Source organism: Carettochelys insculpta, chromosome 1, assembly GCF_033958435.1.
Source record: "Carettochelys insculpta isolate YL-2023 chromosome 1, ASM3395843v1, whole genome shotgun sequence".
NCBI classification, from domain to species: Eukaryota; Metazoa; Chordata; order Testudines; family Carettochelyidae; genus Carettochelys; species Carettochelys insculpta.
In genome coordinates this window covers 324,008,339-324,028,391 of record NC_134137.1, presented here as the reverse complement: position 1 = coordinate 324,028,391, position 20,053 = coordinate 324,008,339, and the positions used below count along the sequence as shown (strand labels likewise).

At 45.5% G+C, this 20,053-nt stretch overlaps 1 protein-coding gene across 2 annotated transcripts in view; it reads left to right on the top strand.

Moving 5' to 3' along the window:
• Positions 1–20,053, top strand: part of PDZRN4 (PDZ domain containing ring finger 4) — a 442,005-nt gene that overhangs the window by 404,088 nt on the left and 17,864 nt on the right. For both annotated transcript variants that reach the window (XM_074984079.1, XM_074984078.1), the window contains exon 6: positions 13,199–13,297. In XM_074984079.1, the coding sequence (XP_074840180.1) occupies positions 13,199–13,297 (99 nt within the window). The remainder of the gene's footprint in view (positions 1–13,198; positions 13,298–20,053) is intronic.

The window sequence follows — 20,053 nt, the reverse complement described above, 5'->3', positions numbered from 1 at the left end:
GGAAAATACAGCTGAAAGAGAACCTACTCAGAAGGTTGTACAATGGAAGTTACAGCTATCCAGGCATATTTACAGAATGAACAACGAATGAAAAATCAAGACCCTGGTATTCGGCATAATGGCTGGTTTGAATAGGAGAGGCAGACCCCACAGAGAATGGGTAGATGTTACAGTAGTTTGGTGCAGAGCTAGTCTACAGAAACTAAACCATTCTGCACTGGACAAGGAAAGATTGAAGGAAATAGCGAGAGAGGCATCAGACACCAATGGGCGCCGAGCCCATGGATGGTGATGACAATGAAAGAAAGCTGAGCTAAACGGGGCCATGCGGAGGAGGCCAATATGGTGTATGTCATAGGTGAAATGACATAAAGTATTCTCACTCTTATCCATGATACAGAAATGCAACACATGCAGTCAAATCGCAGTCTCTGGAACCATTATTACAAGGCAGGGCTGTCAGCTGCGTGAGTTAAATGTGATTAATTCAAAGCAAATTAACTGAGTTAAAATTAATTTCAATTAATCACAGTTTTTGATGATTTCTACATTTTCAAATATATTGAATTCAATTGCAACACGAAAGAATGTACACTGCTCATTTTATATTACACATATTTGCACTGTAAAAAAGAAACAAAAGGAATGTGTAATTATATGAAAATATTATTTCTTCGATTTATCTTTTTTACAGTGCAAATATTTCTAATCAAAGTAATATAAAATGAGCAGCATACACTTTATATTGAATTTCAGGGACATCGATGTATATTTAAAAATGTGAACAAAAATAAATAAATGATGATCTTTTATTGTTTATCAGCGATTAAGTCTATGATTAATACAGTTGTTATGAAGAACTTTGTTCCTCTCAATAAACATTTCCTCCTTAGCCTTATGTGATAGTCTTTTTTTTTTTTTTAAGCTTTCCTAAATGGTAGATCCTGGAAGTGAGACCCACTAATTCGGGGTGTGAGGGTATTTGCTTCAAGCCCTGGCTGTTCAAATGGGCACGTGGTTCTTGGCCACCACTGGCACTGCTGCAGGAGTGGTAGTGACTGGAGCCCCAAGCCCATTAAATTGCCGAAAGAGCACCATGCAACACTCTCCGGGCAGTTCTGAGAGCTAGTTGGGGTTGGGGAAGGCAGTATGGCGTGCTCTAGCTGGTGCTGAGGGCTGGCTGCCCCCAGTCCCACCCCTTCTACCTAAGGCTCCACCCCTTCCTGGAATGCAGAGCCCCTCCCACCACCACCCACCTTTCCAGGGGCCCAGCAAGGTTGTTGGTATCCTGTTGTAAGTGGTCCCTGTGTTTTTCATTCTAAGGGATATCAACAAGCTTGTTTCATCGAAGCAGTTTTGGGCACCGTCCAGTCTAGGTCATCATATATGATATATGTCTGCAGTGTTGTAGTTGTGTTAGTCCTGGGGTATGAGAGAGGCAGGGTGGGTGAGGTGGTAGTTTTTATTGGACCAACTTCTGTAGGTGAAAGAGATACACTTTCAAGCTCCTTGGAACTGAAAAGCAGTGTGGAGCTCTAAAACTTGTCTCTTTCCCCATAAGATATTGTCTCATTCACCTTGGCTGTGGCTACAGTACCCATCCCTTTCAGAAGGGGCATGTAAATTACAGCCACTTGAAAATGCAAATGAGGAGCTGATATGAATATTCATTGTCTCAATTGCAGAGTGGCAGCCACCCGGCCCATTGAAAGTGCTGATTTCAAAAGAAAAATAGCTGTGTAGCCAGGATTCCTTCTTTAGGAAGAAGGTTGCTTTTGAAATCAGGGCACTCTTTTGCAGGAACTCCAGCTACACGACTATTTTTATTTTGAAATCAGTACTTTCGATGGGCCGGGTGGCCACCATTATGCGAATGAGGTTCTGAATATTCATATCAGCACCTCATTTGCATTTTTGAGCTGCCATAATTTACATGCCCCTTCCGAAAGTAAGGGGTAGCGTAGCTACAGCCCTTGTCTCTCTTACGTATAATATATGAAACAGACCCTTCCATTTGTCATATAGGAGAACGTTATCAGAACAGGAGACACCCCATGTCTGTTAAGTGATTGAAATGTTTTAGTTTTATTGCAAATACATAAAGTGGACGTACTGCACTTAACATGTAGCGATGGACGCCTACGTAGTCAGTGGAAATAACTGAAAGTGGACTTAAAAGGAGACAGAATTCGGTGTCTGCAATTTAAGACGGGGTACTGAAATTTAAAAAGATTGGGAGCAGTGTCCTTCTTTTATGTCTTCTATTAACGGTGAATAGCACTAGAGCAACCCAAGAAACACAAATGCAGTGCACAAGAATCTAGTATAATTGCAACATGGTCTCTCCTATTAATGTGAGCAGAATGTAGAGTTCACAATAATAACTTGTACAGCATTTTTGAACTTCTAGATGCTGTAGCTGTTGAATAAACTGTAGCTTTTTCTACGTAATGAAGTTGCCCTTGATTTCAGGATTAATTCAGCTTGGGTTACATGGAAAGAAGCTGACTTGACTCCTGGTGCAGTACTTCCAGCAGTGGAAAGAGCACCCGGTGAGGTACTGGATGGTGTAACGCACCTGTAACTCCAAATCTGTGGGAGGATCATCACAGAGAGGCCAGAGAGGATCTGAGTGCAGTTTCAGTGGGGGTGGTTCATGAGTCTCAATCGGTTTTAAACTGCAGAACCACTCTACAGAGGCATGAACCCCACCTATCCTTTTTTATGAAACAGAGGCCTTTGATGGTGTAGAAGGCTGCAGATTCACCCCGCGGGAAAACAAGAGGCAATTGAGCCTAGTGTATACTATCAGCATTCCATGTTTTCATTCACCTTATTTCTTAAGTATAAAAATTGCATTTATAGTGTTAAATTTTATTATATATTTGTGTTGTAGAAGCCTGAGTCCATTTTGCTAGGTGCTATAGAAACATATGTGGGATGACAGAAGAGCTTGTGGTTTTAAACACAAGACAAAGAAGGGAGTGAGGGATGAGGGGAAAGAAGAATAGGGTAAAAATAACAATAGGATGTTTTTGTATAGATGTTAACAATTTCTGTGGCAAAGGTGAATTACAAGGAGGGACTTCTTGAGGATAATGTGGTAGCTTTGTAGATTAGACAGGGAGTTAATCTCACTCATTGGGGTGTTGAAGTGAGCTGAAAAGAGACCTTGCTAGCCACAATTTTAATGAACTTAAAAGATGGCAGTGGACATTTGGGGTAGCTGGTGCTCACAGGAGGAGATTGATGTATTGACATCACAAGATGATTGGGACTTGAACAAGAATTTTGACAGTGTGCACAGAAAGGAAATCCTTCCTCAAGTTCGTAATTATCCTGCATGTTAACAGCTCACCTGGATCTGATCCTGAGGGAGGGGGAGAAAACGCCTCTCAATTTACTCCTAAATTAAGGTTTGTTCTTAAGTCAGTATCATATATACAAAATTTATGAGGCACAAAGGTTTTGCCTTTCTAGAAAGAGAGTCTCACCTGAGACAAAAACAAGAAGTCCTGTGGCACCTTACAGACTTATAGTTTGGAGCATAAGCTTTCATGGGCAAAGACCTGCTTCGTCAGCTGCAGCGAGTCTTTGCGCACGAACGCTAATGCTCCAAAAGATCTGTTAGTCTACAAGGTGCCACAAGGGTTCTTGTTGTTTTTGAAGATACTGACTATCTTGGCTACCCTCTGATATTTGTCACCTGAGACAGTTGCTGTGCAGCTGGTAGTATGTTTTCTATGGGAAAAATGGCTCTTGCCCTTGCATTCAGCTCTCAGTATGGAAGCCCTTTAAACTAGCTTTCCATTTCCCAGCTTAAAAGCAAATGTTTACAGGGTCTTCTGTCATAGCCCATAACCTCTTTTCATCAGTTCTACAAAGACCACAACCCAGTGAATGACATTTATATCCTACTTTCCTATCAGCTAAAGAAATGACAATATTAACCTAGCTTTGCTTCCCCAAATCGATGACAGCTCCTAACCTAGTTCTCTGTCTCCTGAGGCCAGCAGCCTTTAAACTGGTTTTTCATCACTGAAGGGAGTGATGACCTTTAGCCTGAAGGCAGAAGGTTATAGCCCTTAACCCAGTACTCTCTCCCTTTGGAGGGTGACTGATTTAACCGTCTCTTCACACCTTCAAGAGAATATCCTCTTCCTCTTACAAAACAAAGCAGCAGAAATGTAGCACTTTAAAGACTAACAAAATGATTTATTCGGTGATGAGCTTTCGTGGGACAAGAAGTGGGTCTGTCCCATGAAAGCTCATCACCAAAAATCATTTTGTTAGTCTTTAGAGTGCTACATTTCTGCTGCTTTGTTTTGTTGGAGTACAGACTAACACGGCTACCTCTCTGTTACTCTTCCTCTTAGCCATCTTTCCTGTCATTTAAGGAACTGCTACCCTTGGCATTTGCTCCCCTGTATTTCATGGGGTGACAGATAGTACTTGAAGTGATTTATTTGTTTAAAAGAAGTCACTTATGGTACAAAACTGAGAGAAGTGTTTTCTGGTGTTTTGATTTCTATCACTAGCATCAGAACACTTCTCATGGTGGGAGATGGCTGATTCTCGTAGGCTAGGGGGACAGCCTCACCCCTGTCTCTGCCGTTTGCTGCTTTCCTTCCCCCAGAGCTGGACCATTGTACGTTGTCTTGATTTTCACAGGATTCATGTGATATTAAATTCTGAGGAAAGGGCATTCAGTCCGCAAATGTAAAACAAAAACCCCAACAGCAACACCGAAAAACAACAAAATAAGAGGAAACAGATGTGTGTGTTCCCAGGAGGGATTCAAAGAGGATAATCATGATTTTTGTATATGCACTGCTGCTGCCAGACTCATTCTTTCTTCTGTTAAAGATCAGTGGGGGGAAATCGCCAACAGACAGCTGTCACAAAGCCCATTGTCAAATGTTTCTCTGGGTGAGAAAGGAGATTTGTGGACCAGCTCCTCAGCTGGTTTAATTCAGTGTTGTTCCATAGAAGTTATTGGACCCCTGCCAGTTTACCTCAGGTACAAGGCTCCTTGACTCTTGGGTTAGTGGGGATTTAATGTATTGTGCAAGATCTTTATGAATTCTCAAATACATCACATTAGGTTCAGGTTTGAGCAGTGCTAGCAGATGTCAATGTATCTTATATACCACAAAAAAGAAATTAGATTTAGTTTAGCAGTTTGCGTGTGCCATTTCCTGGCGTTGGAAGACATATTTCCATACCAAACATCTCACCTCTTCCAGATTGTGTCCCAACTTGAGTAAGAAACTGATTGGCTACAAACTAACGACATGAAACTTTCATCAGATGATTCTGTCCTATCTCTAGATACCAGCCTTTCACAGAGGACTATTCCAAGGACTCTCCAATCTCTTTGAGAGAGAATTGTCCAAGCCAACATGCACACAGGTGCCACGCTCATCAGCCACCTTTATTATGCCCATTGCAATGGGAAATTAATTTAGGAATTTTGCCTACACAATCTCAGATCTCTATCGTTAATTTAAGGACCTGTCCCAGCAGCTTTGGCAGAATACACAAGCAAGCTTGATGCATTCCATCCAGTAAAGGATTATGGTCAAATACAAACAAATCAGTTCATCTTACTGTAGTGAGTCAGTATGGCCTCCTGCAGACCCGGAGGCAGGGGAGACTATGCAGAGGCCCTGGTGGGCGGGGCCGGAGCCAGGAGACCAGAGGCCCGCCCCTCAGAGGGCGGGGCCAAGGGCTAGAAGAGCCAAAGGCGGGACTCAGGACCCATTCGGGCCTGGGCCTCCGGGCAGGGAGGACGTGCCTGCACGAGCTCCTCGGCACCAAAGGGAGAGGGCCTGCGGCCGCCCGGCCAGGCCGGAGGAGCAGGCCCCCAGAGGCTCCAAGCAATCCCGGGTCCATATGCCCCAAGGAGACTACCCGGACTTCCCAGACCTACCAGGACCTTCCCGCTGGCGGAGACCCCCCGCCTTGGAAGAGGCCCCAGGAGCGGGCTGCCCCAGAGTCCCGGCGGATCCTTACAGCACTCAGACCCAGGATCGCCTCGGGTCTCCTGTATTACCGCCGCCCAACTACCCTAACGACATTGTTATGGACGACTGGCCAGAGCCCCCAAAGGTGGATGACCTGGAGGAGACCGACCTAGGGGGACCCCTTGACCAGATGGACTGGGACCTTCCGCCAGCAGAGGGTGAGGTAGGAAGTGGCCCGGGGAACGACGCTCACGAACTAATGGCAGTGTGTTGCGGTCTGGATCCCCACTGCCGGGGTTGCATGTGAGCGACCCCCAGGGCCCCGGGCCGGGTCGCAGTGGAGTGGGAGGGCCTGCGACCCCCTACCCCTCCCTCCTTGACAGGGCCAGCCTGTGCTAGGCCTGCACTTAAACCCTTGGGTTGCTGCCCCGCCGCAAACTGAGGGCTGGGCTTGTGTTTAAACCCTTGGGTTGCTGCCCCGCCCCAAACTGAGGGCTGGGCTTGTGGTTAAACCTTGTGTTGCTGCCCCGCCCCAAACTGAGGGCTGGGCCCAGAACGGTGCTAGTACCTGTGAACTGCTGCCCTGCCCTGGACTGAGGGCTGGGCCCAGAACTATACTACTCTTGTGAACTGCGGCCCCGCCCTAGGTTGAGGGCTGGGGCCTGTGTGGTGGTGTAGCGGTGAGCCGCTGACCACCCGAACTGAGTACAGGCTGGTGCTCTAACCCCTTTGCTGCCGCCCGCCCTAGGCCAAGGGGCTGGGCGTCTCTGGACTTGTTACACTTACACTGAGTCCTAACAAGCTTTTCATAATCCAAGACCCGAACAGGCAAAGTGTCCATGTTCATTTGTTTTGTAACCTAAATTCTGCTCATTTAACCAACATCTTCTACAAGGGTTCAGTTCATTTCCAATGAAACATTCATCCAGCTGTATTCTACAAAGTATTTTGAGATCAATCACCCAAAAGAACTTCAAGGTCACTGTACCCTGAAGAAATTATATTCCAAGCGGTTCTTTGGGTCCCCATCCATTCTCAGTTCAGGCAGTTTTGGAGGTTTTGTTGGCAGGACAACGAAAGTCAGTGGATTTCAGCTTATGCACAGCTCCTCATTTGCCTTGATTTAAAGTTCCCAGTTTCTGTCCTTTATAGTGTATTTAGGTTTCCTTATAGGCCTCCAAGGGACCAAAAGCTTCTTTATTCTTTAAAAATGTGCCTTGTTGGTGTAATTTGAAGCTGTTTTGTTACTGTAATTCCTTCCTAATGGCACCATTCTAGTCAAGTGTTCTTTTTCCCTCTGGAGGCATCAGTTATTATTGGTTTGAATAGGCCTCTATTCAGTCTACATACTTTCACTCCTAATGCCAAAATCAGGTTGCGGTCAGAGATTCTCTTTTCATGAAATGAGATTTCAGCTTCCTACCATAAAACCTGCCATATAGCATGTGCCCTTTCCCCTCATCAACATAAAAGCCAGTACTTAAAGCAACTACCCATTCTAAGAAAAAGCAATCTGATAGTTTTTCCCTTAATTCTCTTATTACCTTATTAAAACATGAACTGTCTTAAATCAAGACTCAGATTTATACAGTTTCTATGACACATTCTGTGCACCTGTGATCTTATGTACCGAGAAAGGAACCAAAATACAATAATCAGACGTGCCCCTTCACAAAATTTCTGTAATAAAAACCAAAATGCCATGCAAAACATTGGTAAAATTGTCATTGTAAGTCATAATCATCCAGAGGCAGTAATATGGTGATGTGCTGGCCCAGAAAGAGCTATCCTTATCTAACAAGAAGTCTTGTGGCACCTTATAAGCTAACAGATATTTTGGAGGCTAAGCTTTTGTGGGCAAAGACCCACTTCATCAGATGCATGGGGGGATGGTTTCAGAGGGATATTTAAAGAATGAGGTCCCAGTAAAAGGGAGGGCCAGAGCTGATAAGGTCTATTCAGCAAGGTGGAAATGGCCCATTATCAACAGTATGTATCAAAAGAGATAAAAACAAGTCAGATCAGAGGGGGGGATATGAGCCATTGTCAGAGTCTAATGGGGAGGTATCAACACCCAGGGCAGAGAAGGTGTTTTTGTAAGCTGTGAGTCACTCCCAGTCTCTGTTTAATCCTTGGTTAATGGAGTTAAATTTGCAAATAAATTGCAGCTCAGAGATTTCTCATAATCAAAAGAGAGATCTCAAATCTGGAGACCCTCATAAATGAACAATCTTCCATGCAAACCTCCATATGGCTGGACTTTACTAGAACAAGACAGGAGATTTACAACACACATTTCTCTTCTCTACAGAAGAAAAAGGACTGTAAACTATCTAAACTCCTACTTTCCACATGGGGCTACAATAGTAGTACCCTTAACTCACCCAGCAATACTGTCAATCTACCCAACTATGCACTCAGCCCAGCAGAAGAATCTGCACTTTCTTGAGGACTCTTTTTCTGCCCCACCACCCAAGCAAACTTGATACAGTTCTGTGGTGATCTGGAAGCCTTCTTTCACCATCTACGACTCAAGGAATACTTCCAACATGACATAGAACAGCGCACTGACCCACAGGTACCCTCCTGCCTACGATACAAGAAAAAGAATTCCTCATGGACTCCCCCGATGGTCAAAATGGACCTATACATAGAATGCTTCCGCCAGCGAGCACAGGCAGAAGTTGTGGAAAAGTGGCATCGCTTACCCCATAACCTTAGCCATGGGGAATGCAACCCCATCAACAGCCTCAGAAACAACTCTGACATTGTCATCCAAGAGGCTGACAAGGGAGGCACTGTTGTCATCATGAATAGGACAGACTACCAAAAAGAAGCTGCCAGGCAACTCTCCAATACTGCATTCTACAAGCCTCTGTCCAAGGATCCCACTGAGGAGTACACAAAGAAACTACAGCATCTGCTCAAGACCCTCCCTTTAAAAACACAGGAACAGATTTACACAGACACACCCCTTGAACCAAAACCAGGTTTATTCTACCTGCTACCCAAGATCCATAAACCTGGGAATCCCAGACGCCCCATCATCTCAGGCATTGGCACCCTCACCACAGGATTGTCTGGATATGTGGACCCTCTTCTTAGACCCTATGCTATCAGCACCCCCAGCTTTCTTCAGGATACCACTGACTACCTCAGGAAACTACATTCCATTGGTGTCCTTCCTGAAAACACCATCCTGGCCACCATGGACATAGAGGCCCTTTACACCAGTATCCCACATGAAGGTGGACTCCAAGCTGTTAGAAACATTATCCCTGATGAGACTGAGGCACAAATGCTGGCAGATCTTTGTGACTTTGTCCTCACCCACACCTATTTCGGATTTGAGGACAAATTATACCTTCAAATCAGTGTCACTGCTATGGGCACCTGCATGGCCCCACAGTATGCCAACATTTTTATGGCTGACCTGGAACAACGCTTTCTCAGTTCTCATCTCCTAGCGCCCCTCCTCTACCTGCACTACATTGACATCTTCATCATCTGGACCCATGGGAAGGAGTCTCTTGAAGAGTTCCACCGTGATTTCAACAGTTTCCACCCCACCATCAACCTTAGCCTGGTCCAGTCCACACAAGAGATTCACTTCCTGGACACTACTGTGCAGATAAGTGACAATCACATAAATACCACACTATACGGAAAGCCCACGGACCACTATGCTTATCTGCATGCCTCCAGCTTCCATCCAAGGCACACTACATGATCCATTGTTTACAGCCACGCACTAAGGTACAACTGTATTTGCTCTGATTCATCAGACAGAGACAAACATCTACGAGACCTTTACCAAGCTTTCCTCAAACTACAATACCCACCTAAGGAAGTGAGGAAACAGATTGACAGAGCCATACGGGTACCCAGAAGCCACCTGCTACAAGACAGGCCTCACAAGGAGAACAAGAGAACACCACTGACCATCACATACAGCCCCCACCTTAGGCCTCTCCAACACATCATCAGTGCAACTGATCCTGAACAATAATCTTTCACCTTCACAGATCTTGGGAGGCAGGCCTGTCCTCGCCTACATACAGCCTGCCAACCTTAAACAAATCCTCACCAGCCACTACAAATCACAAACCAGTGGCTGTAGGCCTGGAACCAGCCCCTGCAATGGTCCTTGCTGCCAACTCTGCTCACATATTATACCAGTGACATCATCACAGGACCTAACATCAACCATACCATCAGCGGCTCCTTTACCTGCACATCTACTAATATAAGACATGCCATCATGTGCCAGCAATTGCCCCACTGCAATTGACATTGGCCAAACTGGACAGCCTCTACGTAAAAGAATTAATGAACATAAATCAGACATCAGGAACGGTAATGTACAGAAGCCTGTGGGAGAACACTTCAATCTCCCTGGACACTCTAGCAGATTTAAGGGTGGCAGTCCTGAAACAAAGAAATTTCAAAAATCAAATGGAGAGAGAAATCTCTGAGCTGCAATTTATTTGCAAATTTAACTCCATTAACCAAGCATTAAGCAGTGACTGGGAGTGGCTCGCATCTTACAAAAACAGCTTCTCTGCCCTGGGTCTTAATATCTCCCCATTAGACTCTGACAATGGCTCATATCCCCATCTGATCTGACTTGTTTTTGACTCTTTTGAAACATACTATTGATAATGGGCCATTTCCACCTTGCTGAATAGACCTTATCAGCTCTGGCCCTCCCTTTTACTGGGACTCCATTCTTTAAATACCCCTCTGAAACCACCTCCTTCGCCCGCCCCTCCACCCACACACACACACACACACTCATGCATCTGATGAAGCGGGTCTTTGCCCACGATAGCTTATGCTCCAAAATATGTCAGTCTATAAGGTGCCACAAGACTTCTTGTTGTTCTCGAAGCTACAGACTAACACGGCTACTTCTCTGATACTATTCTTATCTAGCCATTTATATTGCCTCCTCACCTGGGGTTTTCAGACTTCATTGCAACCCAAACCTGAGTCTATCTTAGCCCTATTGCCACAGGTGTGTGTACGTAGGGAGGGAAAAACCTGAGCCCCACCACCCAGGCACGGGGGAGAAGGAGAGTACAGGGGCTTCAATCTAGGAAGAGGGTCTGTAACTTGAGCATCAATCCCATGTGACAGGTTTCAGGCTTCAGCCCCAGCAAATCTTTGCCAGCCCTGGCAATTCTACTTAAACAGGAACATGAGCCACTTTGGGTTCCTAAGCCTAAGCCACAGCTTGATCACCACCACCATAGTGTATGAGAACTGGACAGTCTTCAATGTACTGTGTCCTTATAATATCCCTGTGAGGGTCGAGACAATAGCCCTATATTACAGATGGGGAACTGAGGCACAAGTTAGATTAAGTGACTTGCTTAGCTAAGAGCTCAGCTTTTGAGTCCCACTGCAGTGCCCTATCTCAAGATCATCTTTCCTGCCCTTTAAAGTCATTGTGTCCTAGGCCAATGTAAAGTCTCCGGATCGCTGAGGGTATACAGTGGCAACAAGTGAGAGAACTGTGGGGGCAGCACCAGCCCTGTGCCCCTCTCTGCAACCTCCCTCCACCTGAAGCCCCTCTCCCCCTGCTCTTTCTCTCCTCTGTCCCGCCTTTTCCTTCGGAAGCACTGCGCCGCTTTCAGTGAGTACAGGGGCAGTCCCTTCCCACCTCTGGAGCCATGTGGCCTGAGAGGGGAGGTAGGTAGCTTGCACTGTGCTAGGGCTGCACTGCTCCAGGGGAGAGGCGAGATTTCTCCCACACTTACTGAAAGCAGTGTGGCACTGATGGTGAGTTGTGGGGGGCCGGATGCTGGGAGGTGCATATGACCTCCCCTCTTCACCCTCTATGCATTGTGCCTCCACACATCCAAAAGCGTATAATTTAGTCCAGTAGTCTGTGTTCAGGATTGTTTCTCTCATCCACAATCATCTTTCCAGCTTTTGACTGTCCAGGACTCTTCACAGAGATGAAATCGCGTGTTTTATTTTTGTTTTTGGTTCTGGTTTTTTTGTGGTCTCCTTACAGTGGAAGATACCTTAGGGGTTTGCTCCCCCCTCTCTTTAAGGTTCAGTGAGCCTTGGAAATGTAGTCTTCTGAAGGGTACCCCAGAAAAAGTTCATGAGTTCAAGCTCAATAAAGGAGCTACAAGGTCAGAAAGAGGAGACTCCATGCTAGTTCGCGACCCCCCCACCAGTGACTGTTATTATGCTAATTGTCTCTCCAGATGCAACCTCCACAACAAGCTAACAGCCCATTAATGTTGGGCCACACCTGTTTTGATGTATCTGCCTCTTTCCTTTGTCTGAAGAAAACCTCTTTGTTTTATCCTCCTGCTTGGTTTAAATCCCTTTTAGTCACAGATTCTGAAGCATTAAATTAGTGTGTGGCCATAATTTCACACGCAGCATTCTTACATGTATTTTACAACAATATTATTGGCCCAAGTGTTATTAGTTTTAAAATGATACCTCACAAAACATATTTGGTACAGAAATCATTGCAGTAGTGTGTGAATACAAAAGTGCCTAGGGTCATAGGGAGGATATCACAGCAACTCTGTAGAAAATTCCTTGATGCACCCATCAGTTATCTAACAACGCCTACTATTAAGCCATGGCATTGAACTGGCTGTAGGATGAATTATGTTATTAACAGAAGGCTGTGGCTTTGCCTTATAACTTAGCTTGCTGTTAGAAGAGAGTGACACTCATTCGTGATGGATCGATAGATGAGTAGCCAACCTGTCTGCTGTTTTTCAAATCAGTTGTGGCTGTGATCGGAGTGAAATGACGATTTAATATACTGCAAACAGCTTCTATCATCCCAAAGCAAAAGCCAAAGCCAAAAAAAAAAAAAAAGAAGAAGAAAAAAGTCCTGCAAAATGAGTGCACATCCATATTTCTTGGTGTTAGGCATGACTTACCTAACTATGCCGATGTGGCTTACCCCTCTCTCAGATTTAGCATTTATTTATTTTTCCTCATAAGAATGCGCACAATGCTGTAGACTGAGACTGTCCAAAGGCAGCTATAATTCCCATGCTATGCATATTTTGATTCTTAATACAAAATGAAAGGTATAATGCAGATGGGGATTCATATTGTATGATATTAAATGAGATTATGACAGCTTCTCTGGGGTTCACCAATGGAAGGTCAGTGACTTAGTTCTCCATTCGACCACAGAATATCTTCCCAAAACAAATGCCACAAGGTGTCTGTATGTTTTCTTACAGGAGGTCGAGCTGTGTCGTGTTAACAGTCAAGAGAAGCTGGGGCTGACAGTCTGCTACAGAACAGATGATGAGGAAGACACTGGAATCTATGTCAGTGAGGTAAAGTTGTGGTGGGGAGGACTCAATGGAAATATAGAAATACATGTTCTGAGACCTGACTGAAGTAAGGCTGGCAATTAGCCAGCACTTGTCACTTTGAGTTAGGAGAGTAAATTATTTTGCCCAAGTAATATAATTATTACCAGCTTGTTTGTTTAATGTGACTGTATAAATACAACATCATCGTTAGAAAAAGTGCAAAGTTGGAGTATTCTCTGAAATGTGAATAAAATCCCACAAGTATGTGGAAAGTCAGCTACAGTTCTGATTCCCACACTTCTCTGTTTTGCCATTACTGCAGTCATGTTAACAAGAACAATGTCTAGTTTACTTTTACAATGATCACGTATGCTCAGAGAAGAGGGGAAGTAAGAAGAGCATCAAACAATCAGGGAGATGAATCCAATGGAAAATCTAATCTGTCTAACCACTCTTTGTTTTAGCAGCAAACAAAGAGAGGGTCTGATCCTGACACCCTGTAGTGCTGAGCAATCTCAACTCTCTTTTACTTCAATGTGAAGTAAGAGTATTTAGCTCCCTGTAAGCCAGTGGTTCCCAAACTTTGTGGCATCACCCCGCCCGCCCGCTTCTGATGCTTGAGAAACCCTCCCACCCCCCACCTCTTTTTAATGATCATCCATCCCCTTTTAACAAAAAAATCAATTAATAATTTAAAATAAACACAAAAATTGATATAAAATGTTGTTTAAAAATACAAATAGGCACAAATAGTTTTTCTTGATCCAAAAATTTAATAAAAATGTAATTTAATATCAGAAACCACAGAAACAAAATGAATTTAATGTAAAGGATGATGCTGCATTTTCTTCACAAGTTGGGAAAGCCTAGGTTTGAAAGATGTAAGTGTTCAACACAAGTTGTTTTCGACATCCAGTCAATTTCTTTGTTTCATTTTGAAGGTGACTAAACTTTCACAGAGGTACATTGACAAAAATGGAAGACTAATAAGTAGCACTTCTTCAACTTTCGAGTACATTGGGAAATATTTTATCCAAAATTCCTCCAAGCTTGGGTTTTCAAAATTATCTTTTGCACTTGAATCACCTTTTATTTTGAGTGTTTCTTCTTGCAATACTTCTGGCAATATATCTACATCAACACTGAATGGGTTGTGTACTAATTTATTAATGGGTTTGCCAGAAAAGTTGTTTGGAAAATAACGGATGAATTCATCAGCAAGGCAGTCCAGATGAAACACAATTTTGTTTTTCACATCCTCTTTACAAAGTTATTGGAAGCCTTCATTTTTAGCAAGTGATGAAAATGCTGGAAAAGATGAAAAGTTAGGAGTTTGAGCTTGTGTTGGACATTTCCAAAGTTGGATTTTTCCAGAAAGGCTTTAATGACATAGTGGTGCGATATAATGTTTGCAGCAGTGTTTTCTTGCAGCTTCAAATTGAGGTAGTTCAAAGATTCAGAAATGTCCACAAGCTATGCCAGTGAAAGTAGAAACGTTTGGTCCATAATATAATTCTTCTTTTTTCTGTTGATTGAGGAAAATTCCCACTTCATCTTTCAGTTTGAATAATCTCGAAAGCATGTTGCTTTTGGAAAGCCTCCATAGTTCCCAATGAAACAAAAGAGTTGTATGATCTGCTCCCAAATCCACGCAAAGAGCAGCAAAAACTCTCGTATTTAAAGCAGGGTTCTTCACAAAATTGACAGCTTTGATGGCCAAATTCAAACAGTCACATGGGTCACCTGGAAGTGTTTTAGCAGCCATTGCTCGTCTGTGTATGACACAGTGCATTGTGGTTACAGCTGGCTTTTTACTTTCACTAAAGTCACAAATCCGGAGCAAGAGCCAAGCATCGTTGGAGCCCAAACTGTGCATACACCAACCAGTTTTCCCTATGAAAGTCTATTTTGTTCAAAAAAGTCAGAAGTCATTTTCATAACATCAGAAGCCTTTGATGTGTCATCAGTTCCTTCGGAAAAAGCAGTTTTTCTTTCACAGTTCCACTGTTAATGAATTGCATGTAGACAAGAAACTGAAAGCATTGTGCTACATCTGTGGTATCGTCACACTGAATTGCGAAAAAGGAGAAGCCAACAATGCCTTCACAACTTGAAGTTTAAGATGATCTGCCAGATCATTGATGCAACATTTCATGGAATTGTCGGAAAGCAAAATTTCCGATAGCTTTCACTTGCTTTCAACACCAAGCACAATATCACCTGCTCTCAACAAGCAAGGCTTCAGAAGAATTTCTCTGATTACATGTGCTTTCTTGGCTTTAGCGATGAGCAATGACAGTTCATAAGATGCTTTTAATGCTTTGGCTGATGATTGATGAAAAGTTCCAGTAGCATCCAGCTTCATACATTTCAAATTTTGAAGTTTAGCAGCAAAATCTCTTTTGGTTTGTCTGTCAAACCACTGTGGTTCTTTGTCAAATGTCACTCAAGATGACGAAGGCTCAAGACATCATTGCTGAGAACTGTGTCATACTATGAACTGAGTATGATCGATCCCATTTTTTTCTATGACAGTGAAGCCGCGCTTAATGTAGTCTTCATCATAATTCCTTTTCTTAATTGCCACCATAATATATTAAAAAAACCTATAAAAATAATTTTCCTGATTAGAATAAATGTAATGGACACAAGTTACTTTGAAAAGTTATCGCAAATGTTTATGCACTGCCTTATATATACTCACCACCAGTAACCGTGCAAGAGTGGCTGCCTACTCCCATGATAGAATAGTTCCAAACCCTCCTGTAAGCATGCTAGAAAGTTTGGAAAAGCTCCATTGCCTTCTACATGGTTCTTCGGCCTCCCAACCCACCGACCCTATACCTCTGTATGTCAAAAGGGAAAAAAAAATTAAATTTAACATTTTGTGGTATGAATTTTGAAGTTTAAAATTTTTCAAAGGCAGTGATCTCCAATATTTTTACACCCAAGATCACCTTTTAAATGTCAGGGCAAGCCCCAAGACCCCATGCACTACCCTCTCTGTTCCCCCAAGAATCGCCACATGACACCCCCCCCAGCCAACTGTCACCCTCTGCAGCCAGGCACTCTACTCCCCCACCCCTCAGTCAGACACACCACCCCCCAACCCCACAAACTGCCAGTGACTCAGTGGAGCCGTGCCCCCTCGAGCTGAGTACCAACCACATGAGCCCTAGTGCCCCGCCAACCCTGGGGCCCCCTTACCTCCTGACAGACCTTGACCCCTTCTGGGCCCCAGCCGTGGGCTGCGAAGGATAGTTCCAGCCCTATGCTGGACATGGCCCTGCCACATGGGCACCAGCTCCACACCAACTGGGCTGCTGGCACCGCCCCAGAGCAGTAGGTCCAGCAGATCAGCGCAGCCCTGGCAGGGGTTCTAGACACTGTGCCAGCCTCAGCCTGGAGGCCAGCTATGGACTGGCCAGGCTATGAAAGCACAGCCCCCACCTTGTGGGAGCCTGGTGCAGGTCCAGCTGGCCAGCCACCTGAGCCCCTTGCCAGACACCAGAGCTGCCTGCCTGCCTGAGCCCTGGGCCAGCCACCCAAGCCATGTACCCAAGCTGCCTGAGCCCTGTATTGCTGAGGCCAGCCACTCAAGCCCCAAAAGCCTCCAGCCTGAGCCACCCGAACCGCAGCCTGAGCCCCAGCCTGAGCCATCCAAGGCCCACCAGCCACGGGCCAGCTGCCCAAGCCACCTACCCGAGCTGCCTGAGCCCTGCACTGCCGAGGCCAGCCCTTCAAGCCCCACGACCCCGCCCAACTCTCAGACTACTGAGGCCAGCCACTCCGTCTCTGCAAGCCTCCTGCCCAAGCCCTCAGAGCCTCGCATTGCCAGGGCCAGCCTCTTGAGCCCCACAAGCCTCCTGTTCGAGCCCCTCCACTTGAACTGCCGGGACTAGCCACCAGAACTGCAGGCCAGCTGCCTGAGCACTGCCAGCCTCCCAAGCTGCCCACTGAGCCGCCCAAGCCCTGCAATGCCAGGACCAGCCACCTGCCTGAGCAGCTGGCAACTCGCACTGCTGAGGCCAGCCATCCGAGCGCTGTGAACCTCTGGCCTGAGCCACTCAAGCCATGGCCAGTCACCTGAGCCCCACCAGCGGTGGGCCAGCCACACACCCAAGCCATCCACTGCCAGGGGTGCCACCCAAGCTGCATGAGCCTCCAGCCTAAGTCACTAGCTCACTGGCCCAAGCCTCTGGAGCCCCAAGTCCGCTGCCCAAGCTGCTGGAGCCCTGCCATCCATGGGCCCACAACGTGAGCTGCTGGAGCCCTGCAAGGTACAGGCCAGCTGCTGGAACCCCGGCCAGCCATCTGAGCCACTAGTCCACTGGCCAGAGCCCTGGCCAGCTACCTGAACCCCAACTAGCCACGATCCTGCCACCCAAGGTGCTGGAGCCCTGTGAGCTGCAGGCCAGCCACCAGAGCCCCGGACAGCCACCCAAGCCGCGGGCCTGCTGGCCAGAACCCCAGCTAGCCACCCGAGGTCTGGCCAGCCACAGGCCCACTGCCCCCAGCACCACCAGCTGTGGGCCAGCCACCCCAGCCACGGGCCCCCCAGCTGGAGCCCCACCAGCCATGAGCCCACCACCCCGAGCTATGGGCCTGCTGCCCTGAGCTGCTGTAGTCCTGCAGGCCAGCTGCCCTAGCCCCAGCTAGCCGCATGAGCCACAGTCCCACCTCCTGATGTGCGGGCCAGGTTCTGGAGCCCTGGGCCAGCTGCCCACCAGAGCCCTGAGCTGCCCACTGCTGGGGTAAGTCGCCCAAGCTGCCCCGAGCCCCGGGTCAGCTGCCCGAGCCACAGCCCCCTCCACACAAGCTGCCTGCCAGCCGCAGCTACCCCACAAGCCACAGTCCAGCTGTCTGAGGCCCTTCCCTCCTCTCCCTTCCCCAAGCCAGGCACTGCCAGCCTGCCCTTACCCCAACCCCCTCCCCCCAGCCAGACACCCCCAGACCCCCATCCTCCTCTCCCCCTTCCACCAACCTATACTCACTCACGCATTCACCTTTGCAGGAGAGCACTCCACGTGGGTCTTCACAGCTGTCTCTTTTTTATAGTGGCAGCAGGGTGCTCACAGACCCTGTGCTGAAAAAATGACTCAATTGGTGGTTAATCAATTGACTCCGTTGCTGAGAGTGGGCTCTTTCTTGGGGTGGGGGAAATGAAGGGGGGGCCTGAGTCACCTTGCGCGCCACCTAGAATTTCTTCATGCCCCCCCAGTTTAGGAACCCATGGCTGTAGTCGGTATTTAGCACTTTGCCTTATTAAGCCAAGAAAGATATTTGAGTGCATTAATTTCATGTGGAGTGACCAGTATTTTACAGAACACAATATTTCTAGATATAAGAAGGTAAAGATTTTATGAGCCCAAGCTTGGTGTTGATTGTTCTGAGTGAATTTGATACACAAAGTATCACTGGACAAAAAATCAGAAGACCCAGAGTGAAATGAGTGTAGCAGAAAGAATTGTCCTGCATTGCTATAAAGTCAATCAATCATGTAAAAATGGGAATGGAAAAAAAAAAGATTGTTCTCTAACTGCCAACAGCACTGATACATATGGGAAACCCACAGTCTTAGATCAAGAATTAGTGTGTAGTATAAAACTTGAGAGGAGTAAGTCTTCCCACAGGTATGTAAGCAGTATCACTAATATCTGTTCGGCCTTGTGAGGGGAAAACAATAAAGAGATCTTTTAATACCACCCACCTTTAGAGGGGCTGTTTGTGTTGATTTTCCCAAATAGAGACTATAGTGCTGCTTGGAATCTCTCTTGGCCCCCCTCTGTTAAAGCAAATTTAATTCTGTTAGTGAGACAAGGTGTGGGTGAGGTAATATCTTTTATTGGCCCACTTCTATTGGTGAGAGAGAGAGAGATGCATTCAAGCTTGCACTGAGATCTTTTGCAGGTCAGAGGAGCTCTGTGCAAGCTCAAAGCTTGTCTGTCTCTCTCCACTAGTTAGTCCAATAAAAGCTGCTACTTCGTCCACCTTCTCTCTCTAACATCCTGAGACCAACTAAGCTACAACAGCGCTGTGTACCTTTAATTGTATTGCCTCTCATAGTTGATTAAACAGTTCAGAATAATTTTTGTCTGCCAATGTGCAATAATAAAATAATATTTAATATCTGTGCAGGATGTAATCTGCAAACCAAATGTGATGCTCAATATGTTTTGCTTGAAAAACAGCTTTTGGCATGACAAGGTAAAATAAATGAGTTGAGATAACCATCAAGGGAAAGGTGATAGATAGTATTGCCCCTCTGAAGAGCACTCAGGAATGAGCTATTGTGACTCTGATAAACTTTAAATGGAGCTGTAAATATCTATTTAAAATAAACTAACTTTAAATTACACAACTCAAAGCAGAACCAATGTATGGCATCAATGAACTACATACTGTAGATCATTTGTTTGTTTGTTTGCTTTTCTTATAATTCTGGGGGAACTGAAAAATCCAGAGAAAATGTCACCTTGATAGTTGATACAATCATTTAAAAATAAATGTCTTCAGAAAACGAGATCATATCCTCTTCTTAAGCAAACATAGACCTGCAGTGTGGAGATACCAACCACTCATTAGCCAGGCTTCAAAATCACTTCAGCCCAAAATGAATGTCCAGAGCCCGAGAATTCTGTCATTAATAATCTGCTGTTTGGCAGCTGAAGGTTAGTGCTTGACAGTCATGTGGAAAAATATTGTTCTGAAAATCATACAAACCTCTCTGTCTTCAGACTCTTTTTATAACAACGTTCTGTGGTTATTTGTGGAACT